Source organism: Patagioenas fasciata, chromosome 11 (genome assembly GCF_037038585.1).
Source record: "Patagioenas fasciata isolate bPatFas1 chromosome 11, bPatFas1.hap1, whole genome shotgun sequence".
Classification (NCBI taxonomy): domain Eukaryota; kingdom Metazoa; phylum Chordata; class Aves; order Columbiformes; family Columbidae; genus Patagioenas; species Patagioenas fasciata.
The window spans coordinates 9,441,818-9,463,389 of record NC_092530.1 but is presented as its reverse complement, the minus strand read 5'-3'; the positions used below and the strand labels follow the sequence as shown (position 1 = coordinate 9,463,389).

Sequence of the window (21,572 nt, the reverse complement as noted above, 5' to 3'; positions counted from 1 at the left end):
TTTTATTATTGAGTTGATTGAGGGCATGTTTAAAAATCTTTTTGGCCAAAGGGGGAGATACTTGACTTAGATTAGCTCTGGTTCGTTACTGCCTGACCACTGAATCGGGAACGGTAACAAAACTGTCAGCTCACAATCAAGCATCTCAACACTCTCTGCTTTAATTTATTAATCCTTTGATAGCCTGAATTTTTTGGGTGCAACTGGATTTAGAGCACCTAACTAGGTAGAGGCTGGCAGCAAACATCATGAGAGAAATCCTTTGGGCCTTTTCTACAACGCACCATACAGATCCATCCTGCACCAGAGAAAGTGGGAATGGATTTTACCCCTTAGAGAACTATTTGCATGTTAAAACAACGACCCCGCACTCGGCTGAAAACTCTATCTCTTTTGGTACTTGCAGCAGTGGCCACAGCCAGCCTGAGGAATTGCTGTTTTCCAGTGCATTTCCCAGCGTGTTCAACAGAATTACGTGCATCCTGCATTTATCACATTCCTTGTATGCAACTTCCTTTCAGAAGCTAAGGAAAAAAGTCAATTTAAATAGTAAATAGCAGTCTAGGTTTAAAAGAACAGATTTTTAAGTAAATTACTGCTTTTATGCTGCCTAGATCTTTAGTTAACAGCCCGGACACCCCCTGCACCATAGCTCCTGCACCCGTATCAGTCATGGGGTGCAGAGGAACCTCTGACTGCACTGAACACCAACAGGACAAGTGCTGGTACAGCACAGGGAAACCTCTTTCAAATAACCAGGCAGGAACGAAATCGAGCTTTTTCAGGCATCAGACATGCATTTTGTCCACGTTTTGTTCTGCCTTGTTTTTACACAACTTTTGTATTTGTTTCATTCTGAAGCTCTCAAAAACCTGACGTGTGAACATCGATTTGAAGTGGTTCGGAAGCGCTCAAACTACTTATTACTTCTACCTGGGCAAGAGTTTGGTGTAACCAAGTGAGGCTGAGCTGCTTCGAGAAAGGGAAAAATCGGCCATAACCAATCACATGAAAGTAACTTACAAGTAAGTTACTTGGAAACCTTAAAGCTGTTTCTGAATCTGAGCTGGAGAGCTGGGTTATCATAAAAACACGTTTTAACAACCATGAGAAGACAAAGCCTGATTTCCTGTGCCACCCAAGGCGCGGTGCTGCAGCCGGCAGGACGCTGCCTGCACATCTGCTCCACAGCTCTTCTGCTGCTGCCGCTCGGCAGAGAAACGGCACCGAGAGACCGACCGGGCTGGGAACAACCAAATCCAGCACGGAGCCAAGAGCCTGCTCAGAAAACTCCTGTAATCCCACACGGCTGCAGACACAGCTCTGCCGCTCCGGCTCAGACACGCACCTCAGCGGGCACAGCCACAGAGTCACCAAATCAGCTCCCTGGCTTCACAAACAAGGAATTCTGAGTTTTCAAAGGCACCAACAGCACCTCTGTTGGTGCTGAATTCCTGTACATCTCCTGCTGTGTTTTGCTGCCGCCTTCCTCTCCAGATCCAGATCCAGGCTGCACAGGGCACTGGTGGAGTCACCATCCCTGGATGGGTTGAACAGACACAGAGATGAGGTTCTCAGGGACATGGGGTAGTGCCAGGGGTGGGTTAACAGTTGGACCGGATGATCCGGAGGGTCTCCTCCAACCAAAATGATTCTAGGATTCTGCCTGCTCCTCAAGCAGCCTGCGAATTTAAAAGCTCGGATGTGGAGGGACAGTACATGAGTAATGTCAGTTCTCCCAGGAGCACAGCACTGACAGACAAACAAGACCAAGCTCGAATTTAGCAAATTACTGCACACTATTAAAAATGCCTCTTGAAGCTGCAAAATTCTTCTCCATCTGTTTGAAACTCCAGCAGACCAGACCTGCTGATTTAAAAATAACCAGCTGGAATAACCTCCTGAGGTACTGTTTGAATGCAAAACACTTGGTCGGGTGAAACATAAATCTGGGCTTCTCTCCCCACCACAAGAGAAGAGATAGTACAGCGTCGGCACAGAACTGAGACAGGGAAAAGAGCAAAGTCAGGCTGTTAGGAATGGTTTTATCCTCAGGTTTCCTCTTAAGTTTGCACAGGAATGCAAATTACCTTCATTTGCCTGATCAGTACCTGGCTCTGCTAATACTTTGAGTATATAAGGATTTGAGTTTATCAGGTTTGTTTTTTGGGTTTTGTTGTTGTTGTTGGTTTGGTTTGGTTTGGTTTTTATTGTTTCAGGTTTAGAAGCTCCCAAGAGGTTCAGATTTTTCTCACGCCACTGCATTTGGATTATTACTTATCTATATTGTGAATAAATTCTTTTAATATCTTTTTTGAAAACCAAAACCACCAACATTTTTGTCATCTATCACTGCTTACCAAATAACCACTTTTTACAATTCGGGAGGTTTTAAAGCAAATTTATTTACCCTCATTGAAAGAAATGACATTAAACTTACCATGGAAAGGTGTTATAATTCTCCTTAGCTATACAAACATTAGCAAAGTGAAAACACTTAAGTATGAATTACACCATGCTTTTGCTATAGATTTGGATTTTTTTCCCCATATTGCGAAGTTCTCTATGCAAATATATTTTCTCCTACAAGCTTTTTGAAATACACTGCTACACCGATTCTAATTTTTTCAAAGCTGTTAAGGAGATATGTGGCACAGGCCATTAATCGCTATTAATGTCAACCGGATACTGAAATCCACTAAGTCATTTGGGAAAATGGGAGCTTATTCTGCCGCTGATGGACGCTGTGAGGGCATTTGCAAAGAAACTCCACCAAATTACACGGAGGGAGGAACTCTTCCTCGGCTGCAGGTTTTTCCCACCGAAGGAAGGCGTGAATCAGCAGAACCCACTGCCATCTCTGCGCATCGGCGGGTGTTCATCTCCCAGCAAACTGGCAAATATCTGCCTGAAGAGCCTGAACTCACCCACGGAGGTAAAGAATAACGTTTTAATTCCTCTGTTGCTTGCCATGTGATAATCTTACAGACTTTTGGGAAGAATAAGCAAATAAAAGTATTTTATTGAGGGGAAAAGAAAGAGACGAACAAATACAATTATTGTCAGGTGTCATAAAATACTGAGAAGTTGTTCCAGGAGCACAGGCCATCATCTTATCCCTCCGTTCAAATAGTAGAATATGCTGCACCTCCCATTTGCTCAATAACCCCTGCTCAGGTTATTGGTGTATAACAAAGCCATTTTTATTCTTGCCTGGTATTCACAAAAGGTCAGGAGAAAAACCATGATTCACTTTGGTGCATAAATCACTCTGTCGCAGTCACATCATCTCCTGTTTCTTCAGTTCTCTGAGGTCTGCCACCGGAGCACCCCGATGGACAGCCTGCTCATTTACTAATTGCCAATATTCACACTCAACGGCTGTATCACCAATTGCTGGCACAAGGCTTTCCATGATGAACTGGATCAACTGTGCGCCAGTCATCTGCCTCCCCGGTTATCGACGTTTGGCAGTGGGATTTTTTGCCTCCTTCCAAGACATCTGCCAAAAATGCAAATGTACAAACACCGTCAGCCACAGGGTCTCTCTCTTTGGGGGAAAAACCTCCTCCAGCCTCTGGATTCTGTCAGAGGTGGAAGCGGTTGGTTTGTTGTGGGTCAGGAATGAGGTGACTTTTCCCAACAACAAATATTTTGCTTCCTTAAAACCACAAAAGTCCTCTGTGACATTAAATCTACCCTCCCCAATTTTTCTTTTTTTTTGAAGTTTTACTCACATCGAGCACTCAGACCAGATGTTAGGTCATGGTTTGACCCTACAGTAAAACCAACTGCAGTGCAGGATCTGTATTGCAGTAATGATGCAAAGGACTGATCTGATTAAAACTCACTCTCCCAACTCCATTTTGATTTTAAAAACATAGCAATTAACCTTCTGCAAGCAAGTTTTATGCTGGGTTAGACATCACCTCTCCATCACTCCAACTATATGCTGTATCAAGTATCATTGGTCCTTCTGCAGCTGGAATAAACTTTTGTGCTTTACGTTCTGGGTCATTAAACCAAAATATCATTGGGAACCTACGTCTGCTCCAGACAAAACTAGGACTGCTTCTGCTCTGCATTATTCATTATTTTGGTATCACGGCCTTCAGCTCAGTGAGTTTCTAATCCTCTGCCATTCTGGTCCCGTGCTGTAGCAAGTAAAACTGATGAGAAATACGCCCTATACCTGTGCCCTCCATTCTCTCCAGCATGAACACTGTAGCTGCCTTTAAGTTCTCAAGTCTGAAGGAGGACATTTAAACTGCGAATACCTGAAAACACTTCATTTACATTTAAAGTTGCGCTTGTATCTCTCTACCCATTTATGGTTCAACAAACTTTAAACGCAACCCACCCTTAGCTTGACGGTAATCTCACTAATATGATAATAAACTGCCAAAAGGAGAAGTGGACTTCCTGGAACCACGTAAATCCTCAGAAATATGTTTTTGCTCTAAATACGAGATCTTGCTTGAAAATGACTTTCTAGGAAATCACCTCTGTTTTCCTTAAAGTCTTTTTCAGGGGAGACTTTTCAGTGGGAAATTTCCGAACCCTGAAGGAAACCCCTCTACACTGATCCTCAGTCCGGCACGAGCCCCCTTGGGTTCAAAATTAAGACGTGCTTTTTGTTTTTCTCTCCTATTTCTTTTTCAGCCACCGTTTTCTTCCCACTGTGTCTTAAAACTTCCTGATTTTGCTTCTCTGCCAGAAGGCTGGGTGGGAGCGGCTCTGATTTAGTTTCACTGGGCAGGGAAGAATTTCAGGGAAGTTTAACCTGGGAACAGGACTCATGGGGAGCCTGGTGTTCAATTAATTAAGGCTCATATTGGAAAAGAGGTGTATCTTAGGTTTTATACAATGCGCGAGCGGTTTTTAATACACAACATTGGGTTAGGCAGCAGCAAAAACCCAGCATGAGGCGAAACGCAGCCATAGTTCAAAGGGGAGGAGAGCGAATGTCAGACACCACTCCTCACTGACAATTTCTTCCGCAGCCTTTGGGAACGTCGGCCATTGTCAGCATCAAGCGCTGGCATCTCCGCCTGGCACACCCTGTGAGGTGACACGAAATGGCCTCTGCACTGACACGCCGGGCTCCTGCGGGGAGCACCGCGGACAGGCCCTGCTGTGCCCCGGGACCCTCGGCACCCCCGCGGGGCCGCAGGAGGCAGAAGAGCGGCCGGGAGGCTCCGCGGGCCACCCCGTCTGCATCACACCCGCCCTCGGCCTTTGCCCCGCTTCAAAATGGCGGCGCCCCCTCGCGCTGGGGCCGCTCTACCCGCCGGGTCCTCCACACTCCTCTCGTTGGGCCGCGCTCCCCCCCCCTCCCCGCCTACCCCGCAGGGGGTGGCTGCGCCTGCGCAGAGGCGCGTGCGCCTACACTTCCGCTTGTCGGCGGCCGCTTCCGGGCCCCCGTTCCTTGGTAACAATGGAGCAGAAAATGGCCGCCTGAGAGGGGAGGGAGGGCGACGCTGCGGCTGTTTGGGGACGGACGGAGCGGGGCGAGCCGGGACCCAGTCCCCTGAGGAGCGAGGAGAGCAGCGGAGCGAGAGCTGGGGAGGCGGCGGCGGCAGGCGGCGGGCGGTGAGTATCGCGACCGGAGGCGGACTCTCAAAATGGCCCGGAGAAGGGAGAGGCCCAGGCCCAGGGGAGGCGGCGGCTGCGGCGGCCCCCGCCCGAAACCGGGGGCGGCCGGAGGTCGCTCTGCCCCTGCTCTGGGCCTCCGCCGTGCGGAGTGCGGGATCCTGGGGAGGGCAGGGCGGCTCCTGGCTCCGCGGAGGCCGGGAGGCCGCAGCCGCCCCGCGGCAGAGGCGGAGCGGGTGCCGTGATGGAGCTGCGGGCGGTGATGGCGGGCGGGTGCGCCCGGGGCACTGCGGGGATCCTCGGCCCCCGGATGGGCCGGGCTGTGTCAACCTGGGGCCTTTTCCCCTTTCTCCTGCCGGAGCGGGGAGAACCTGTTCCTCCATTTGGAGCTGGAGAAGGGTATGTGCTTCCCCCTCGGGCCCCTCACCCTGCAGGTGTCCGGTTGGGCTGGAGAAGGAGTTGAAAGCAGCCCCTTTTTGGAGTAGAGGAGCGTGGGAAATTGTAGCCCTTATCTTGAGCCTCGCCATACAGTTTAGTACCTGCTTAAGTATTCGCAGTTCTTAGGACTGTGTTTTGAGGCTGTTGCGACAAGAAGCCCAGTTGTGGCAGATAGGCAAGAGGAAGTCTTCACATCTTGCTGTGTCTATTGCAAGGGTCTTGATCAACGTGTGACCTGTTAAAACCGGTGATGTCTGCCATTCCTATCCTGTTAGTTTTTCTCTAGTTAATCACGTCATCATTGCTCTGTCACCTTAGTTTCCTGTGCAAGTTCTTCCTTCCCTTTTTCATACTTTTTGTTCGACATTTAAGGTTTCTGTTTACTGTGTTTCAAAACCATTGTCAAGTCCAGCTAGGTGTATTTATTATTTTATCTTCAGTGATCTGCTTTAAAGGAGGAGCAATATCAGGTTGTATATAGTAGTGTGTATATATATAATATAGTTATTAAGGTTTGTTCTGTGTCTTGATTTTTAGTGTGTAGTAGAAGGAGCCTTCCAAAAGGTTTCACAGCAAAGTATTCAGACTTTGTTTTTTAATTTATAATACTTTTGTTTGTTTCACCATTTTTCAGGAAGGTGGAGTCTATACAGAGAAGCTTGTAAACAAGAATTCAGACTTGGTTTTACCCAACAGTACTGTCACACATATCATTTGTTTTCCCTGTCCGTTTTGGCAGTATGGGTTAATTTCAAGTTGAAAATCGTTGTCAAAATGCTAAAGAAGCTCTGACACCAATTTGTCCCAGAATTTTAATTGCAGTGATTTGTCAAATCTTTATAAAAATAAACACTTGGCCGCTTCTTGAGCAGTTCATTATATTAATTGAGAGTCGGATGCTTAGTTTTGTTGTAGTGGTCAAGTAGCAGTTAAACTACTGTATTCCCTCTCCAGGTCTACCCTTTTGGAATTAAAAGAATTATAGCTTGGAATTGTCTTGCCCATTCCCGAGAAGGGAAAACACACCACACATTATAAAATTAAGGGCTTCTTGTTATGTTAGACCACTAAAGCATAACAACTCGCCAGCAGTTCTGACTATGTAACTCTGTTTGTCACTGAAATAACCGCACCAGCATTTTTCAAACAAGTAGTGGTTGTCATCTGTACCGTGTTTATTTTCCGTATTACTGAATTACTAGATGTGTCAGAGTATACTCCAAAACAGCACTGCAAGTGACTGGTCTCTGCTCCGTGTCTTTTTATATTAGTATGATTACTGGTATTTTTAGGGTAATGTATAATGTGATCCTTAAGCGGAAATGTTTTTAAAACATCTTTATATTGCTGTATCTGCCTAGCTTGTTCCTTTATTCTTCTTTGCTATGAGAATGTATGAAAATAAGTTCCTTGATCTTAGTAGAATGTTTCTAGTTGCAATGGAGATGTTGTACGTGTTGGTTGTTTGTTTTTTTATAGCCATAACATAATGTTATGATTTCATGTACTTGAGTCTAAAGATTGCATGTAAGTTCAATTTAATGTAGCTTAACATGTTACACTGTTTGTGTTTTTTTTCTAGAGAACTCAGTTTCCATATATTAAAACGCTTGAATTCAAACAAGATTATTGGGTATTTATCCAAGTTTTTGTGACTTAATCTCAGTCTCGATGAAAACTCATCAGCTTTTGAGCTTAGAAAAAATAATTTTGAAGGGATAAAACCAAACATGAAGTATTTTTATGGTGATCTCATTTATCTCAAAATCAATACTCCTAAACAGCGTAGCAGTGTAATAACTTGGAGCCAGGACCTTGGTGTGGTGAGCAGGCATGTCCAGAAGCATCACAGAGACTCCATTTCGCTTTTGTACAGGTTCCTGGCTGCACTAAAGACCACAGAAATACACAAGCCTGTATCTCCTTCCAACTGTTCAGGTTTATATTAATGAGGTACTCATTAGTAAATTTTGCTGATGTGCTGTATTCAAGCTCAGCTTTTTACCCAAGGTGGTCTGCAGAGCTGTACTGTCTCATAAAAACGTCTAATGATAATTGAATATAGGAAAAGCCAGCACACATTTTCTCTTAATTTAGCAACTTGAAAGCATTTTGCTTAGAACACTCTTAAATTCAATATGCAAGATATAGGTGCACATTGTCTTGTTAAAATGCTTGAGCTTGCCTGCCTTGGTATATCATCAGAAATGGAATTCTAGTCTTACAGATATCTATTTACGTTCAGATAAATGTTACTTGATTTTATTCTCCACTTCTATATTTGTTAGGCTCTAGACATAAATGACAAAAATCCATGTAGCAGAATTCCTGCGGGGGTTGCGGTTGTAATGATTGTTACTGTTGCGTTGGCCTTTTACTTTCAGTAGTTGCTGTATTAGCAGCAGTTTAGCATAGACAGTGAGATTGGTAGTAAATTTAAAGATGTTTTTCTTTCTTCATTGAAATTCATTGAGTTATGATTGGCTTAGTGCTTTCACTAACCAGAAGTTCAGTTTCTTCATGGTCATCACGTAGTTTTGCGGGTATAACTTCTTGAATATCAATCCTGTTTATACTGCTGTCTTCTCAGTGTCAACACTGGTTACTTGCGTGCAGTTTTACTTCTTCCTTTGAGCTTCAGAGTGCACTTTGTGCTTGCTGACCCACCAGCAACCTCAATTCTTAGGGGGGAAAAAAGCACAATTTCCTGGGACTCTAGTGCTGGAAATTTGTTACACCTTGTATATATGCTAAGCTTGCTTTTCTGGGATATCTGAATTTGAGGGCAAAAGGCAGTACTGTCTTAAGTTTCTTCTCAACTTGTATGTAAAAACTGTGGGTTTAGTAAGTAGAGATGATAAAATGTGGAGCCTTGCGTTTTGGCGGTTTTTGCTGCATTTTATTTTCAGAGCTCTGTCTTCATTCCACATGCTCTCGGTATTCTGGACTTGCTAAGTTCTGCTCTTTCATATGGAAGATAACATTGGAAAACTAATTAGTTTTGCTTCTTTTTTAATTAGATCTCTTTGAGTTGGGAATTTATCCTGTAAGATGGTTACTCTGCCTTAGATACTGTAGGGCTTTTGGAAGCTGCAGGGATTCTGTACCCTTCACTTCTCTCTGACTTCTCAGGAGTCGATAGTACATCTAATGATATTTCTCCATCTCAACAGTTGGTTCTGTTAGAAGGTTTTCCTCTCTTTTTTTTTTTTTTTTTTTTATTCCATTGAATTTGCTGCAGCTGTTCTGCAAAAGTATTAATCTGCTTTCTATTGTTTAAAATGTATGTTCAGAATGACATCTTGTTTTACAGCCTTTGCTTTGAAATGTACTGGGATAGTAAAATAGCAGAATTGATGTTTAACACTCCTTGTTAGGCTGGCATATAAATTTTATAGCGGTTTACATGTAATGCTTCGGAGAAGCCAAAATTTTCTTTCAGCTTTCCAAAAGTCATACATTTTCCATGATATTTTTTGAGGCAAAGAGGACATACAGAGTTCTTGGATGTTTAAAATTTCTGGTGAGTTTAGTAGAAATCTATTAAGAGTGTAGATTTGTTGTTCCTCAGAGTGTCAATGGAAAGCAAGGATAGCAGATAAAAAAAGAGTATATCCAGAATTCATGAAACAACTTTGAAAACTAGTAAAGTTTGTTACTTGTTACCATTTCTAAGATGTAGATGAGTGATTTGTACCATTGCTATCAAAGGCTTCGGGGTGATCACAAGAGGAAACATGTGCACCTGGATAAAAAGGAAATAATACCAAACTTGACATAATGAAGCTCCATGTATAATGCAGAGACCTGTGGCATTTCACTGTTTTATGGCCTTTTTCCTTTAATGACAGGATTCACTGACAGTTCTTGCTTCTGCTTTTGAGCTTGCAGACTTGAATGATGAAATATTTAAGAAGAAAATGTAGCTTCTGTTATGTCTTTCTGCTAATTTTGAGTATTGAGAAGATGGATACTGACTGGCATGGAAACTATTTTTCAGCTTTTAATTATTCTAGGAAAATCTGGTGGTTGGGAGATGGGATGGGTCAGATGAATACCGCGTGTGAAGCTGGTTCTGTTTGTACCTAAAGAACCCGGAGTAACAGAACTGCCTGTTCTGGCTGCTGTTCCTGTGTCATTTGAGAAATTGAATGGGAGAGACCGTGGCTGGGACTGGTCCTGCCAAACGGGGTGGTGTGTTGGGGCTGCTCAAGTCAGAGTTCGTGGAAAGCACTTTGAACAGACAGCTGTGTTGTACTGCTGCTGTAGGGCTAAAATGTCTTTGAGGTATGATCAGTGAAAGTAGGGGAGGAAAAAATAGTTAATCTGTAACAACCCAAACCAGAAAATAAGTATTTCTGGCTTCTACTACTTAGTCACTTGTAGTTGAAGGCTTTGATAATTTTTGCAGACTGGAAGTAAGCTAGGCGCTCTACCGGTCGAAGTACCTAATTAAGATGAGGTTATGAATCATAAATGAGAAATTAGCCTTCTGCTGAGCACATCTATGGAACACTTATTCATGTTGCCATCACCTTTTTTGTTTGTACAGAGGTATTAATTATGTTGCTGGGACGTGAGTTAATTCAGGAAATGTTCCTAACATACAGGGCACTACATTCTCATATAATGTTGAAATACTGGTAACACCTGCGTGGGGGGAATTTTTGAGGAAATTTTTATTGCACAGCTAGTTCATGAGCATCTGTTGTTTCTGCAGTTTAACTAATTCAGTGCCTTTCTCCTGTGAAAATTTGAGACTTGCCCCATATATCTAATGAGGATTATTATAACTTTAAGGTATTTCTTTTCTTTTAACCCTGCAAATGAATGATTTCTGAATTTGTCAGATCTATGTTTTACTTAGCTTAATAAGAGTTCTAATGTTTTATGTATTTTTTTAATTTAAAAAATTCAGGCTAAGGTGTCTCTTGGTGTTCAATACAGATAACTAATGTCAGGAGATACTACACATTTGTGAAGGAGGAAGAGCTAGTGATTTATCACTGTGCCTTATGGTCCATTAGTACTTTTTCTGGGAATAATCCTGTAGTCTGTAAGTGCTAAGCAGTATGGAGATACACAGTGTTATTGCTGAAGGTAAATGGACAATGCAAGTGTTTTATCACTGCCAGCTGCTGTCCCGCTAGCTTGTTTTTAAGCAGTAGTAAATTCCTGACTGATTAGATTTAGTTTGCACTCAACTTGGCAAAAGGGAAAATGTAAAATATATCTTTTGCTGTAAGAATGGTAACTTCACGTTATTGAGGGAATACCTAGTACGCTTAAATTGTTCCTATCGAAAGAAGCATAATATTACTTCCGCTTGAATAAAAGAATGTAACAAACAGTACTCTTTGTGAGCTTACAGTTTTTGCTCCTACAGTCTCTAGCACAGTGGAGAGACAGCTCATCACTTGTGCTCTGAAATCTCTGAGCTTGTTGAAGCATAACTGCAGGGAAGATATTTCACTGACTTGTGGAAGGATGGGAACACCAATTAAGAATTCACTGTAGTTATCGTGTCTGGTTATTCAGCTGCTGAAGAATATATATTTTTTTCTTTTTTTAGGAGAAAGTCGTTTATTCTATCTCTTGTTCTGTTGTTTTGTGCAGCCTTTAGGTGATTCCCCCTGCCTCATTTTCCCGTAAAGATATTTTAATTGTTGGGTATCTCAGCTGAAGTTGGTGTTAATAAAGAGATCTGAACTTCCTGCTCATAGATGTGACCTTCCCCACCCTTAGTCAACTCAGTGCTGGCAAGAGAGGACACTAAAGAAGGAAATTCTGAATCTTTTAATGGAGTTGAAGCGTACCTGTTTATTAGATAATCAAATGTGGGTTATTTTGTTGTAACTGAATAGTAGACCTCTTGGTTTTCTCTCATTAGGTTTCCCTGTGTTACTGTAGTCAGCTTCCTTAAACCAGTCTTAATTTCCTGCAGTGTATGAGCTCAGAGCAGGATCCTGCGTGAGGAACAGGTTTGCAAATTATTTCTACAACACTCTACTGTGCTGAAATAGGAGTGAGGTGACATAGTAGCTACCATGGAAATCCTGTTGTACAGCCAGATGGAACCTATGGAGTCGTGCTGAGGCAGTCGTAGTCTAAATATTCTAGTAAGTTCAGCCTGGTAATGTGTAGCGCTCTGCAGTGGTGTGGGAAGTGAAGCTTAAAATTGACAATGTGGACAATAAGCTGAGTGGACAGTGAAGAGACAAAAGTAATAGGAGCCTTGGAGTAGAAATCCCGTTTTCCATGCACTGGTTATGATATCAGAGCTCTAGTCTGAAGAGTATCATCCCACTTTCTGTCAACCGTAAGGCAGGGAGAACGTGTTGATGTGCATTTATGCGTTTCTTTGCCATCTGTATTTCCATCAGTGTAAACATCCCATATAGATATATAGCATTTCTAGGACACTGAAGCTACAAAGCCTGAAATTGGAGCACAACAGGCTAGTGTAATCTGGTGCAGTAGCTTGCGATAGGAAAATACAGCGAGTTTGTCACTGGTAGAAATAGTCCTAATGTCAACTAAAATCTTAATGCAAGATCCCACCTCTGAGGCTTTCTTCTTAGCACTAACATCCCTTCAGTCTTGACCAGTAACTGACGTTATGGTTTGGAAGGGAAGATAAGAAACGATGGAAGAGAAGAGAGGAGCAAACCTGGAAATAAAACTGACTTTGACTTATTCTGAGCATTTCCTAAAAGATCACCTCTCCAAGTGTATATCAGTCTATTGGCAATAGAGGTTATTTATTTGTTTGTTTATTTTTTCCCCCACCACTTCACTTGTTTTGACTCTCCCTTTTTACCTGACCAAGAATGATGCCCCTTCATCTTCTGAAATTGAATGGGCAAATGGGTATTATATAGCTAAGGTGCCTGCAAGCACTGGCATTTGCAGTTAAAAGGAAAATTTCAAAGCATAAGCAGTAAACAAATGTCATGCTCTGTATGCATAGTGCAGTTTTCTTTTTTAAAAGCTGTTGTAGAATTAGTCTAATGTTAATGTTACCATTATGAAGACATTCTATGTGTTTTAAAGTCAGTAAATACCAAGATGGCAGGTGTTTGGGGGAAAATATTTTACAAAACTTTATGCTGCACTTGTCCCTTAACATCTTATTGCAATCCCTTATTTTCTTAATCTTACTGTCAAGTTTGTTTCATTGTTGTCCTAAAAAATGGAGTGTTGGTTGGAGTTTTGCTGTGTATCCCCAGAGAACTAATGTATCTTTCAAGGTTTTGTTTTGGGTGCAAGTCTCTTGTTCTGCTTGAGGCTTTATTCAGATGTTTCTCTTACAAGCAACTGTCTTTATATTCTAGACAAGATACCAGAAATATATCTTTATTTGAAGTTACTTGGAGTCGTCATTCTGCTACAGAAAGCTTGTTAAAAGTTGTTTGAGTTTCAAACAACACTATGTTCTCCTTAGAAATATGTCTGAGGTTTGAAGGACATACAGATTTCATAACTGAGCCCGGTCCGAGCTGAACGTATCTGCTGAAACCATTGCACAACTCTCACTGTGAATGGGTTTGTTTATCCTTGTATTTGACAACATGTCACATGCAAGTCTTCAGACAGGCCGTGCAGTCTTTAGATTGCACCAGAGATTTAGCAATGCAGAGAAAGCTGATAGGCTTCCATTAGAAATGGTAGTAACTCTGGCGATGGCTGCTGCTTACTGAGGAAAAGGTGGAAGATAAGCCTAATTTCTCTGGTAAAATGGCAGAAATTCACAGAGCCAAATAATACCACTAGCCTTGCATAGTGTATTGCTGAGCGGCAACAAGTAATTTGTGTCTTAATGTGACTAACTTAAAAACAAGTTCTACTGTGTCACAATTCAAGCCAAAGAGGGCTGGAGTAGCTGTTTTTTCATCTGCAAGTCTGCAATAATGGGATGTCCTATCCAGTGGAATTTTCTGCTGTTACGCACTGAAGTTGTCAGTGCACTTTAATTTTCACAATAGCAGCTGAACTAAACTACCTCCAGAGATCACGCAATGCTGCCTTTCTGTGGGGACGCACTAATGTAAACTGTGGGCAGTCTTGACTTGACAGCTGTGCTGACAAACCAAAAAAAGATGCTTTTTGCACTAGACAGATGTCTAAGTGTTGGAAACTTTCCAGTGAGAGGGAGAAAAGCTTTATTCTTCCAGTGTTTTCATGTCACATGAAGTATGGTTTAAATGAAAGGAATGTTTTCTGATGGGGAATATTATTGCAGAGCTTTTTAGCATGCAGAGGATTAGCTTGCTAATCACCTCTCTGAGTAAATTCTACCAGTTTTACAGGAAAATTCTTGATGTTGTGAATAGCAAGGCATAGTGATTAAGGAAACTAGTTATTATTTTAACTTCATTTGATATATTTGCATGACACAACTAGTTCCAGAACGTCTCCCGCATTTGCATGTATTTTGTTATAATATTTATATAGACATGACATTCATGGATAATTTGGTTTTTTTAGAGAGAGACATCGTCAGGGAAGTCACACACATGAAAAACAATATGAGAAGATTATACTAAAAAATACACAAGATATAAGACTACATTTTATAGCAGAAGTTATACCTGGTATACACTGTGGAAATTCTAGCCCTCAACATCAGTAATTCAGTAAATGCTGAAATTTGCAAGCAAGTTCTTCTCTTGACATAAAACTACAAATTTGATTTTGCAAACCTCTTTTTTTTTCTTTAGGAAACTAATAGTATGGTTTTCATCTTGTTTTTTCTTTCCTCACACACAGTATCTGTGGCATCTTCTGTTGTATGTGTTTGAATTCTTTGTAACATTTCATTCTGTTAAAATTCACTGGGATTTTGAAGAGGGTGTTCCTCATAGCAGGCAGTAATTCAAATTGATTCCTGCTCTCCTTATTATAGCACAGGGCAGGAAGAAGTGACGGACACTTAATCCCTTGCTTGTTTAGAGTTAGAGAGTGTGATCAAGGCTGGTTTGCTCTTCTGCCTTGTTCTACACTGTTGTGTGGCACTGCAAGGCATGCTGTGTGCAAGTATTAGGAATGTTTTACACTAAAAAGCAGGTAGTCATGGACACATCAACAATGTAAAGATGGATGAAGAGGTATGACTGATGGTATTCCACGTGTTCGTACTTGCCGCTTTGTTGAGTATTTGATAATAGGTACAGATTCTGTTTGCACTTCTTAGAGGTTCATGCTTTGAGAATGATTTCATTTGTGATCCCTGTGGTTAGGCAGCTTATCTTAACTGAAGCTTCATCAGCAAACTTATTACCCCTCGCCAAATTTAAGGATAACAATGAAGAATGTTATACAGGTCAAACATGCCTGCATTCCATGCCATGTTTCACTATGCTGGATGAAGTGTTTGTTTTCTTCCTTTTAGGTACTCTTCCACTCATCAAGATGGAAAGCTCAGATTCTAGCGATAAAGGAAATATTGATCAATCAGAAGCACAACGTCAGAGTCAACTAGATCGGTTAGATCGAGAAGAAGCTTTCTATCAGTTTGTAAACAACCTGAGTGAAGAGGAATACAGGCTTATGAGAGATAACAATTTACTAGGAACACCAGGTAGGTAATGCTTGGGTATGTACAGCTTACTCAAATTGCTTGTAGGCAATTTGTGTCATTTTCTGTACTCCTGAAGCTGTTTCCCCCATATAGTTTATGTGCTGCAGTTGTGTTCCATGGTAGGAAGTAGCTTCTTGCTCGTTTGTGCATACTCAAATTTGAGCAGTCCCCTGACTAGTAGAGAGGTAACTAGGATGATGTGCACCCAGAGTTGACCCAGTTCCAGTTATGGGTCCTTAGACACTTTTGATTGCAAAGTAAACCTCCCTTAAGCATCTGTGTGAAAATTTTGTGCTGGTGAGGTTAAGGGTTTGTAACTAGAATAAATAGTCTGGTGCAAGATTCTGCATGGGAATTTTTATCAGTTTTCAATTGACTTAATACTTTAAATTGACTCTTTATAGGTTGATACCTAATTCAAACCAGTTCTAATTTAAAACATGTCTGCAACTAATTTAAACCTTTTTCATGCTTGTGAAGGGGTTACCTTAAATATTTCACTCTGGACAGCTATTTAATTGGTACAGGATGATGAAAATTGCTGATAAGCTGTAGAGGTTATAGAACCAGAAAGCATATCTGTCTTGAATAGGTTGAAACTGTTGGTATCTTTCAGCTTCAGTAAAACTTACTTGGGACAGTGTTGCTGAAGTGTCCGAACTTCCCCTCAGCAACCTGTTTGACAGTCTCTTTATGGCAGGATTTCATTAGTAAATAAGACAAGCAGTGGCTTGTACCTTCTCTAGAAGCTTTTAGTAATGCTTGCCATACAAGTGATTTGGAAATATTTTTGGAAAATTTTGCTTATTTTCTAAGGTGAAATTACTGAAGAAGAGTTGCTGAGAAGGCTACACCAAGTTAAAGAAGGTCCGCCACAGCAAAACAGTGATGAGAATAGAGGTATATACAGTATTTGTGAAAACTCTTAACTTTAGCACCCCATACGGACCTTAAGTTGAGTGCAGGAGTGGAACAAGTTAAGCCTAGGCAGGTGCAAGGTGAGCTTTGTTTCAAAACTAAGTGAACGTTATGTCTGATATCTGCTGCAGAGGTCAGTTTGGGACAGATTTCACTCATAACAAATCAGCTACTTGCATCGAGATAAAGTCAAATTTAGAGTGGTGTGTGGTGGGGTTTGTTTGTTTGTTTTTATTTTTTTAACTTAAGGTGCCTTTTTCCCTGCTCCCTTCTGGGATGCTTTTTGGAATCCCTCTTTATTTGCCATTCTTCCCTTTCAAAGATGCTGTATGTCTTTTGTCATCACCCTTCTATAGAGATGGGTGGAGGATGCTTGGAGCTTGCCACTGGGGTTCATTCTTTAGTGAGGTAAATCTGCTACAAAGGTGTTCCTCAAGTGAAGGGTCAGGACAAACTTAGTTCTCTGTTTAGCAGTCAGTAGATCACTTAATTGTTTGCAAAGGAAAACACAGATCATTGATGTGTTATGACACCTGAAATGTGACTTTCCATTTAGTTACGATAAACAATATGTGTTATTTTGATTACTTGTTTGCTACATGATGGCCGCAGTCTATCTGTACATATTAGAAAAATGTCCACTCCCACTCCCTTAAAAGAGCTCTGGTAGATAAGAATTGTGATGCTACGTGTGAAACCACAATAGCGCTTGGTAGGATTAAGCACTTCTAGATTGTCACCTGTTAAACTAAGCAATTATGTTCTTGGAAGAGATCACTCCAAGATTAGCTCAGTACTCTAATTTTGGTAGTTCCCTGTCGTTTTGCAGGTGCAGAGTCCACAGAAGATGTTTCAAACGGAGATTCTATAATAGACTGGCTTAATTCAGTCCGACAGACTGGAAATACAACACGAAGCGGGCAACGAGGAAACCAGTCTTGGAGAGCAGTGAGCAGGACTAACCCAAATAGTGGTGACTTCAGATTCAGTTTGGAAATAAATGTCAACCGTAATAATGGGAACACAAATCCAGAAACTGAGAATGAGCCATCTGTAGAGCCTTCCGGTGGGGAGGATTTGGAAAACAGCCAAAGTGACTCTGAAATTCCAAGGTCTGAATCACCATCTGTAAGGCAGCCTGGATCAGAAAGGAGCACTTCAGAGGAGCTGACAACTGAAGAAGCTTCCCTTCCTAGAGGGCAGAGGAGAGCGAGAAGCAGGAGTCCAGAACAGCGGAGAACACGGGCTAGGACTGATAGAAGTAGGTCACCTATTAATCCAGTGAGTGAGACTCCTCGCAGGTCTCATCACAATACGTCATCTCAAACACTCGACCACTCCTCAGTGAATGAAGCTGAGGGAAGCTCTAGAACTAGGCAGCATGTGACATTAAGGCAGCACACAGTGGGAACTGAGGTGCCAAGTGAAAATGCAGTTCTGTTTTCAGCCCCTGAAACAAGACCTGTTCCTCAAGCGGCAGGTTCTTCAGAAACCAATGGCACCAGTGAGACCGCAACTCCTGGGCAGCGGCCTCCTACCATAGTACTTGATCTTCAGGTGAGAAGAGTTCGGCCAGGAGAGTATCGGCAAAGAGACAGCATAGCCAACAGAACACGGTCCAGGTCCCAGACACCCAACAACACCGTCACATACGAAAGTGAACGGGGAGGGTTTAGGCGCACATTTTCACGTTCAGAACGGGCTGGAGTGAGAACTTACGTCAGTACTATTAGGATTCCGATCCGTAGGATCTTAAACACAGGCTTGAGCGAGACTACATCAGTTGCTATTCAGACTATGCTCAGGCAGATAATGACAGGCTTTGGAGAGCTGAGTTACTTTATGTATAGCGATAGTGATGCAGATCCGAGTGGCCCAACTCCAAATCAGAACGTGGATGCTTCTGAGCCCCAGAATGGAGGTGGTGGTACTTCAAGCAATGAAGGTACAGATGCTGGCTCAGGGGAGGTGTACGAAGGTGGTAATGACAGTGGTTCAACATCTGGTGCCAGACGGGAAGGTCGGAATACAAGGGGATCAGTCACGTTTGAAGAAAGTGGTTCTCTGCCATTCCTTAGCCTAGCACAATTTTTCCTACTAAACGAAGATGACGATGACCAACCAAGAGGACTCACCAAAGAACAAATTGACAACCTAGCAATGAGGAATTTTGGTGAGAGCGATGCTCTGAAAACCTGTAGTGTGTGTATCACAGAGTACACGGAAGGCAACAAGCTCCGTAAATTGCCTTGTTCGCATGAGTATCATGTCCACTGCATTGATCGCTGGTTATCAGAAAATTCCACTTGTCCCATTTGTCGCAGAGCAGTCTTAGCTTCTGGTAACAGAGAGAGTGTTGTCTAAATGCGATCGGAATTTTGGCAGGCAGCTAGTGTGATAGTGATGGGCAAAGAAGTCACCTCCTTTATGGCCACTTTTTGAGTGGTACCTCAATGTATAGTAATGACTTGGAGTGAATCTTCCATCATGAAAGCCTTTTCCCTGGATTCAAGCTTTTAAAATTGGAAAATTTCTTTAATTAGAGTTTTCAAGTTCTAGTCAGTTTGGGTGTTAAATTTCACTTGTCCCAAAGACATCTACCCACTTAAAAATATTTTGTTTTTCTTTGTAAAGAGTATTAAGTTCTTTCCCTCACCCAGCCCCTGCCATCGTAGTCTAATAAACATTTTGTCCTCAAGATTGTGCTTATGAGCAGTTCTTTGAGAAGTCATCCTGGCTTAACGTACATGAGTCATAGAGGAATTTTTGCAAGAAATCCAACTATCTGGAAAAAGAATCTGAACTTAATTGCACACTTGAACATACTTTTAATTTTCATACTGGGTTAATATTGGACATGGCTGTGTAAATAACACTAATGTTAGCCCTTTCCCCATCACTATGGCACGCTGTAGGATGAGCTGTTAGCTTAATTGGGATATTTATCTTGTTGTGGAAATATAAGAATTGCCTATGCTTGTTGAAATAAAAAATCTGTTTTAAAATTGTAAAGCTTTTTTGTAGAAGCTCAGTACTTTTCCAATGCACTGTTGTACTAACGCATTAAGAATTAAAATTGTACCATGCTTAGAAATCAAGAATGCTTTTCATACAAAACCCACCACACAGAGTGCAAATACAAGAGAGCTGCTTTTGTAACTGTGTACCTGTCAAGAGCAGTGCATATCTGTACTATTTATGTGAACAGCTACTGTAATATAAAAACAGTTGAATTAGACATCTGAATTGCATTAAAAAAGAAAACAACGAAAAATCAGAAATGAAATGTTATAATTGCAGTGTTTTGGCTCAGTAATGCCACCAAAAAAGGTGATAAAAATTAGAAACTGCTCGAATGACTGGTTATTTCTTGGTGTGGTTGCTAATATTTAATAATACAAACCAGTATGTACCAATTCAGTGAAGTTTATGCCCGATTTTTCTATCAAATTTTACTTTCAATTTTTGCAGCAACTCTGTGTACCTATTCAGCAGACAGGTATTGACAGGTTTTAGTTTCTGTTTTCTTCCCCACCAGTATATGAGTAACCTCTGGCCCTGTTGAGTGAACATGCTGCTCTAGCCAGTGTTAGTAGCCTGTGGCTCAAGTGCCACTGAACAATAACTTAAGTATTTACAGGAAAACAGATTAGTAGAGTGTTAGGTTAAATTTTAAAATTACAGTTGATTATGGGAGCACGATTGAAATGTAGCAAATTCTAAGAATAACATTTAAAAAACCCAACAAACTCTTAATGCTTGTATTGCACAGGTAAAAATGAGTTGAATTTACTTCTAAAATTATGTGTGTGACATATCAAAATCAAGAATCATAGAATGTACCTTGACTCATCAGTGTCAGGGGAAAAAATCCTTCAACCTCAATGACCAGTTCTTTGGTTTGTTCTTATTTTGTTTCTTTTCCTGAGCTTATGTGTGCAACGAGGACAGCAGTATTTATTTCGGCTCCGGGGCAGTAGTTATGAAGGGATATGAACTGCTCTTGCTGGCTATGTGGGAAATGTGGCTTGTTCCTCAGATGACAAAACCAAAGCCGGCCTATCTCTTTTTCCTAACTCAAACACATTTTGGGTGGTTTATAGTGGTGGTTGCATAAGCTCTAGTCTCTGCTCTGAGCCCTTTTTAACATCTCATCAGCTAGTTAAGGATTCCACGGTGTCCCAAAATTCCACATTTATTTCTACGTGTGCGTTTTGTGGTGTTTGGTTCAGTGGGAAACCCTGACTGGCTGTTGAGCTCGCTTTCCTCCTGGTGGGACACACCATCATGGCCGAGGGAATACGTGTATTCTTTTTCAACAGGAGAATAAATAAGCTCACCTTTTTTTTGTATTTTTCCCTCTCACACATATCACTCTCAAATTGGAAGGTAGCTCTGAATTTCAGGTGCTGGAATCTCTATGCCAAAATGTCCTCGACAAAATCACAGTGCTGAGTTTCTTCCAGTCGCATTCGCATGGCAAATACATGCTAGCAGTTGCAGTTTCCAGTAGCATTACTGACTTACTGGAGCATAGAATTAGGAGGAGAAAAACCCTTTCTACGTTAATACTGTGTTAGACTCTGAAAGTCTGACATCTCTGGGGACTAACGCTGGTGACCAGCGAGAAAGGAGCCCACTAGCGCTAATTAACGTGAAGCACGGCTGCGATACGTGTCATTCAGCATCGCTTTCTTTTGAATGTTCTGAGTTTCCAGTAACTGTTCACGTTGGTGGAATCAACTTTACGGTTTTGTTATAGCTTAATAGTGGCATGCCTTAACATTATATCTTCTGTAACAAGAGCAACTAATAAAATGTTGGAGGTTTCCCAAATGGTACCAAGAACAAATAATTTAACCTGAGTTCAGGAGACCTTAAGTGTTCTCAATGTTTTATTAATACACACCTTTTCCAACACTGAGCGTGCGGAAGGTGCTGGGGGTTCATTGACGTCTGGAGAAGTTGGCTGAAATGAAGTTGCTGGTACAGCAAAGACCTGTTGAAATGGCTGAGTCATCTGTCAGCCTCTGGTTATTCAGTT

The 21,572-nt window shown here is 41.7% G+C and overlaps 1 protein-coding gene across 2 annotated transcripts; it reads left to right on the top strand.

Moving 5' to 3' along the window:
* Positions 1-5,408: 5,408 nt before the first annotated feature.
* Positions 5,409-21,364, top strand: RLIM (ring finger protein, LIM domain interacting). Of its 2 annotated transcripts, XM_065846260.2 has the most exons (4): positions 5,410-5,592; positions 15,422-15,610; positions 16,427-16,510; positions 17,358-21,364. In XM_065846260.2, the coding sequence occupies exons 2-4, from the start codon at positions 15,442-15,444 to the stop codon at positions 18,890-18,892; spliced, it is 1,788 nt and encodes a 595-aa protein (XP_065702332.1). In that variant the 5' UTR covers positions 5,410-5,592; positions 15,422-15,441; the 3' UTR covers positions 18,893-21,364. The 2 variants fall into 2 exon arrangements, with proteins under 2 accessions (XP_065702333.1, XP_065702332.1); XM_065846261.2 differs by lacking the exon at positions 16,427-16,510 and having other exon boundaries at positions 5,409-5,592.
* Positions 21,365-21,572: the final 208 nt, after the last annotated feature.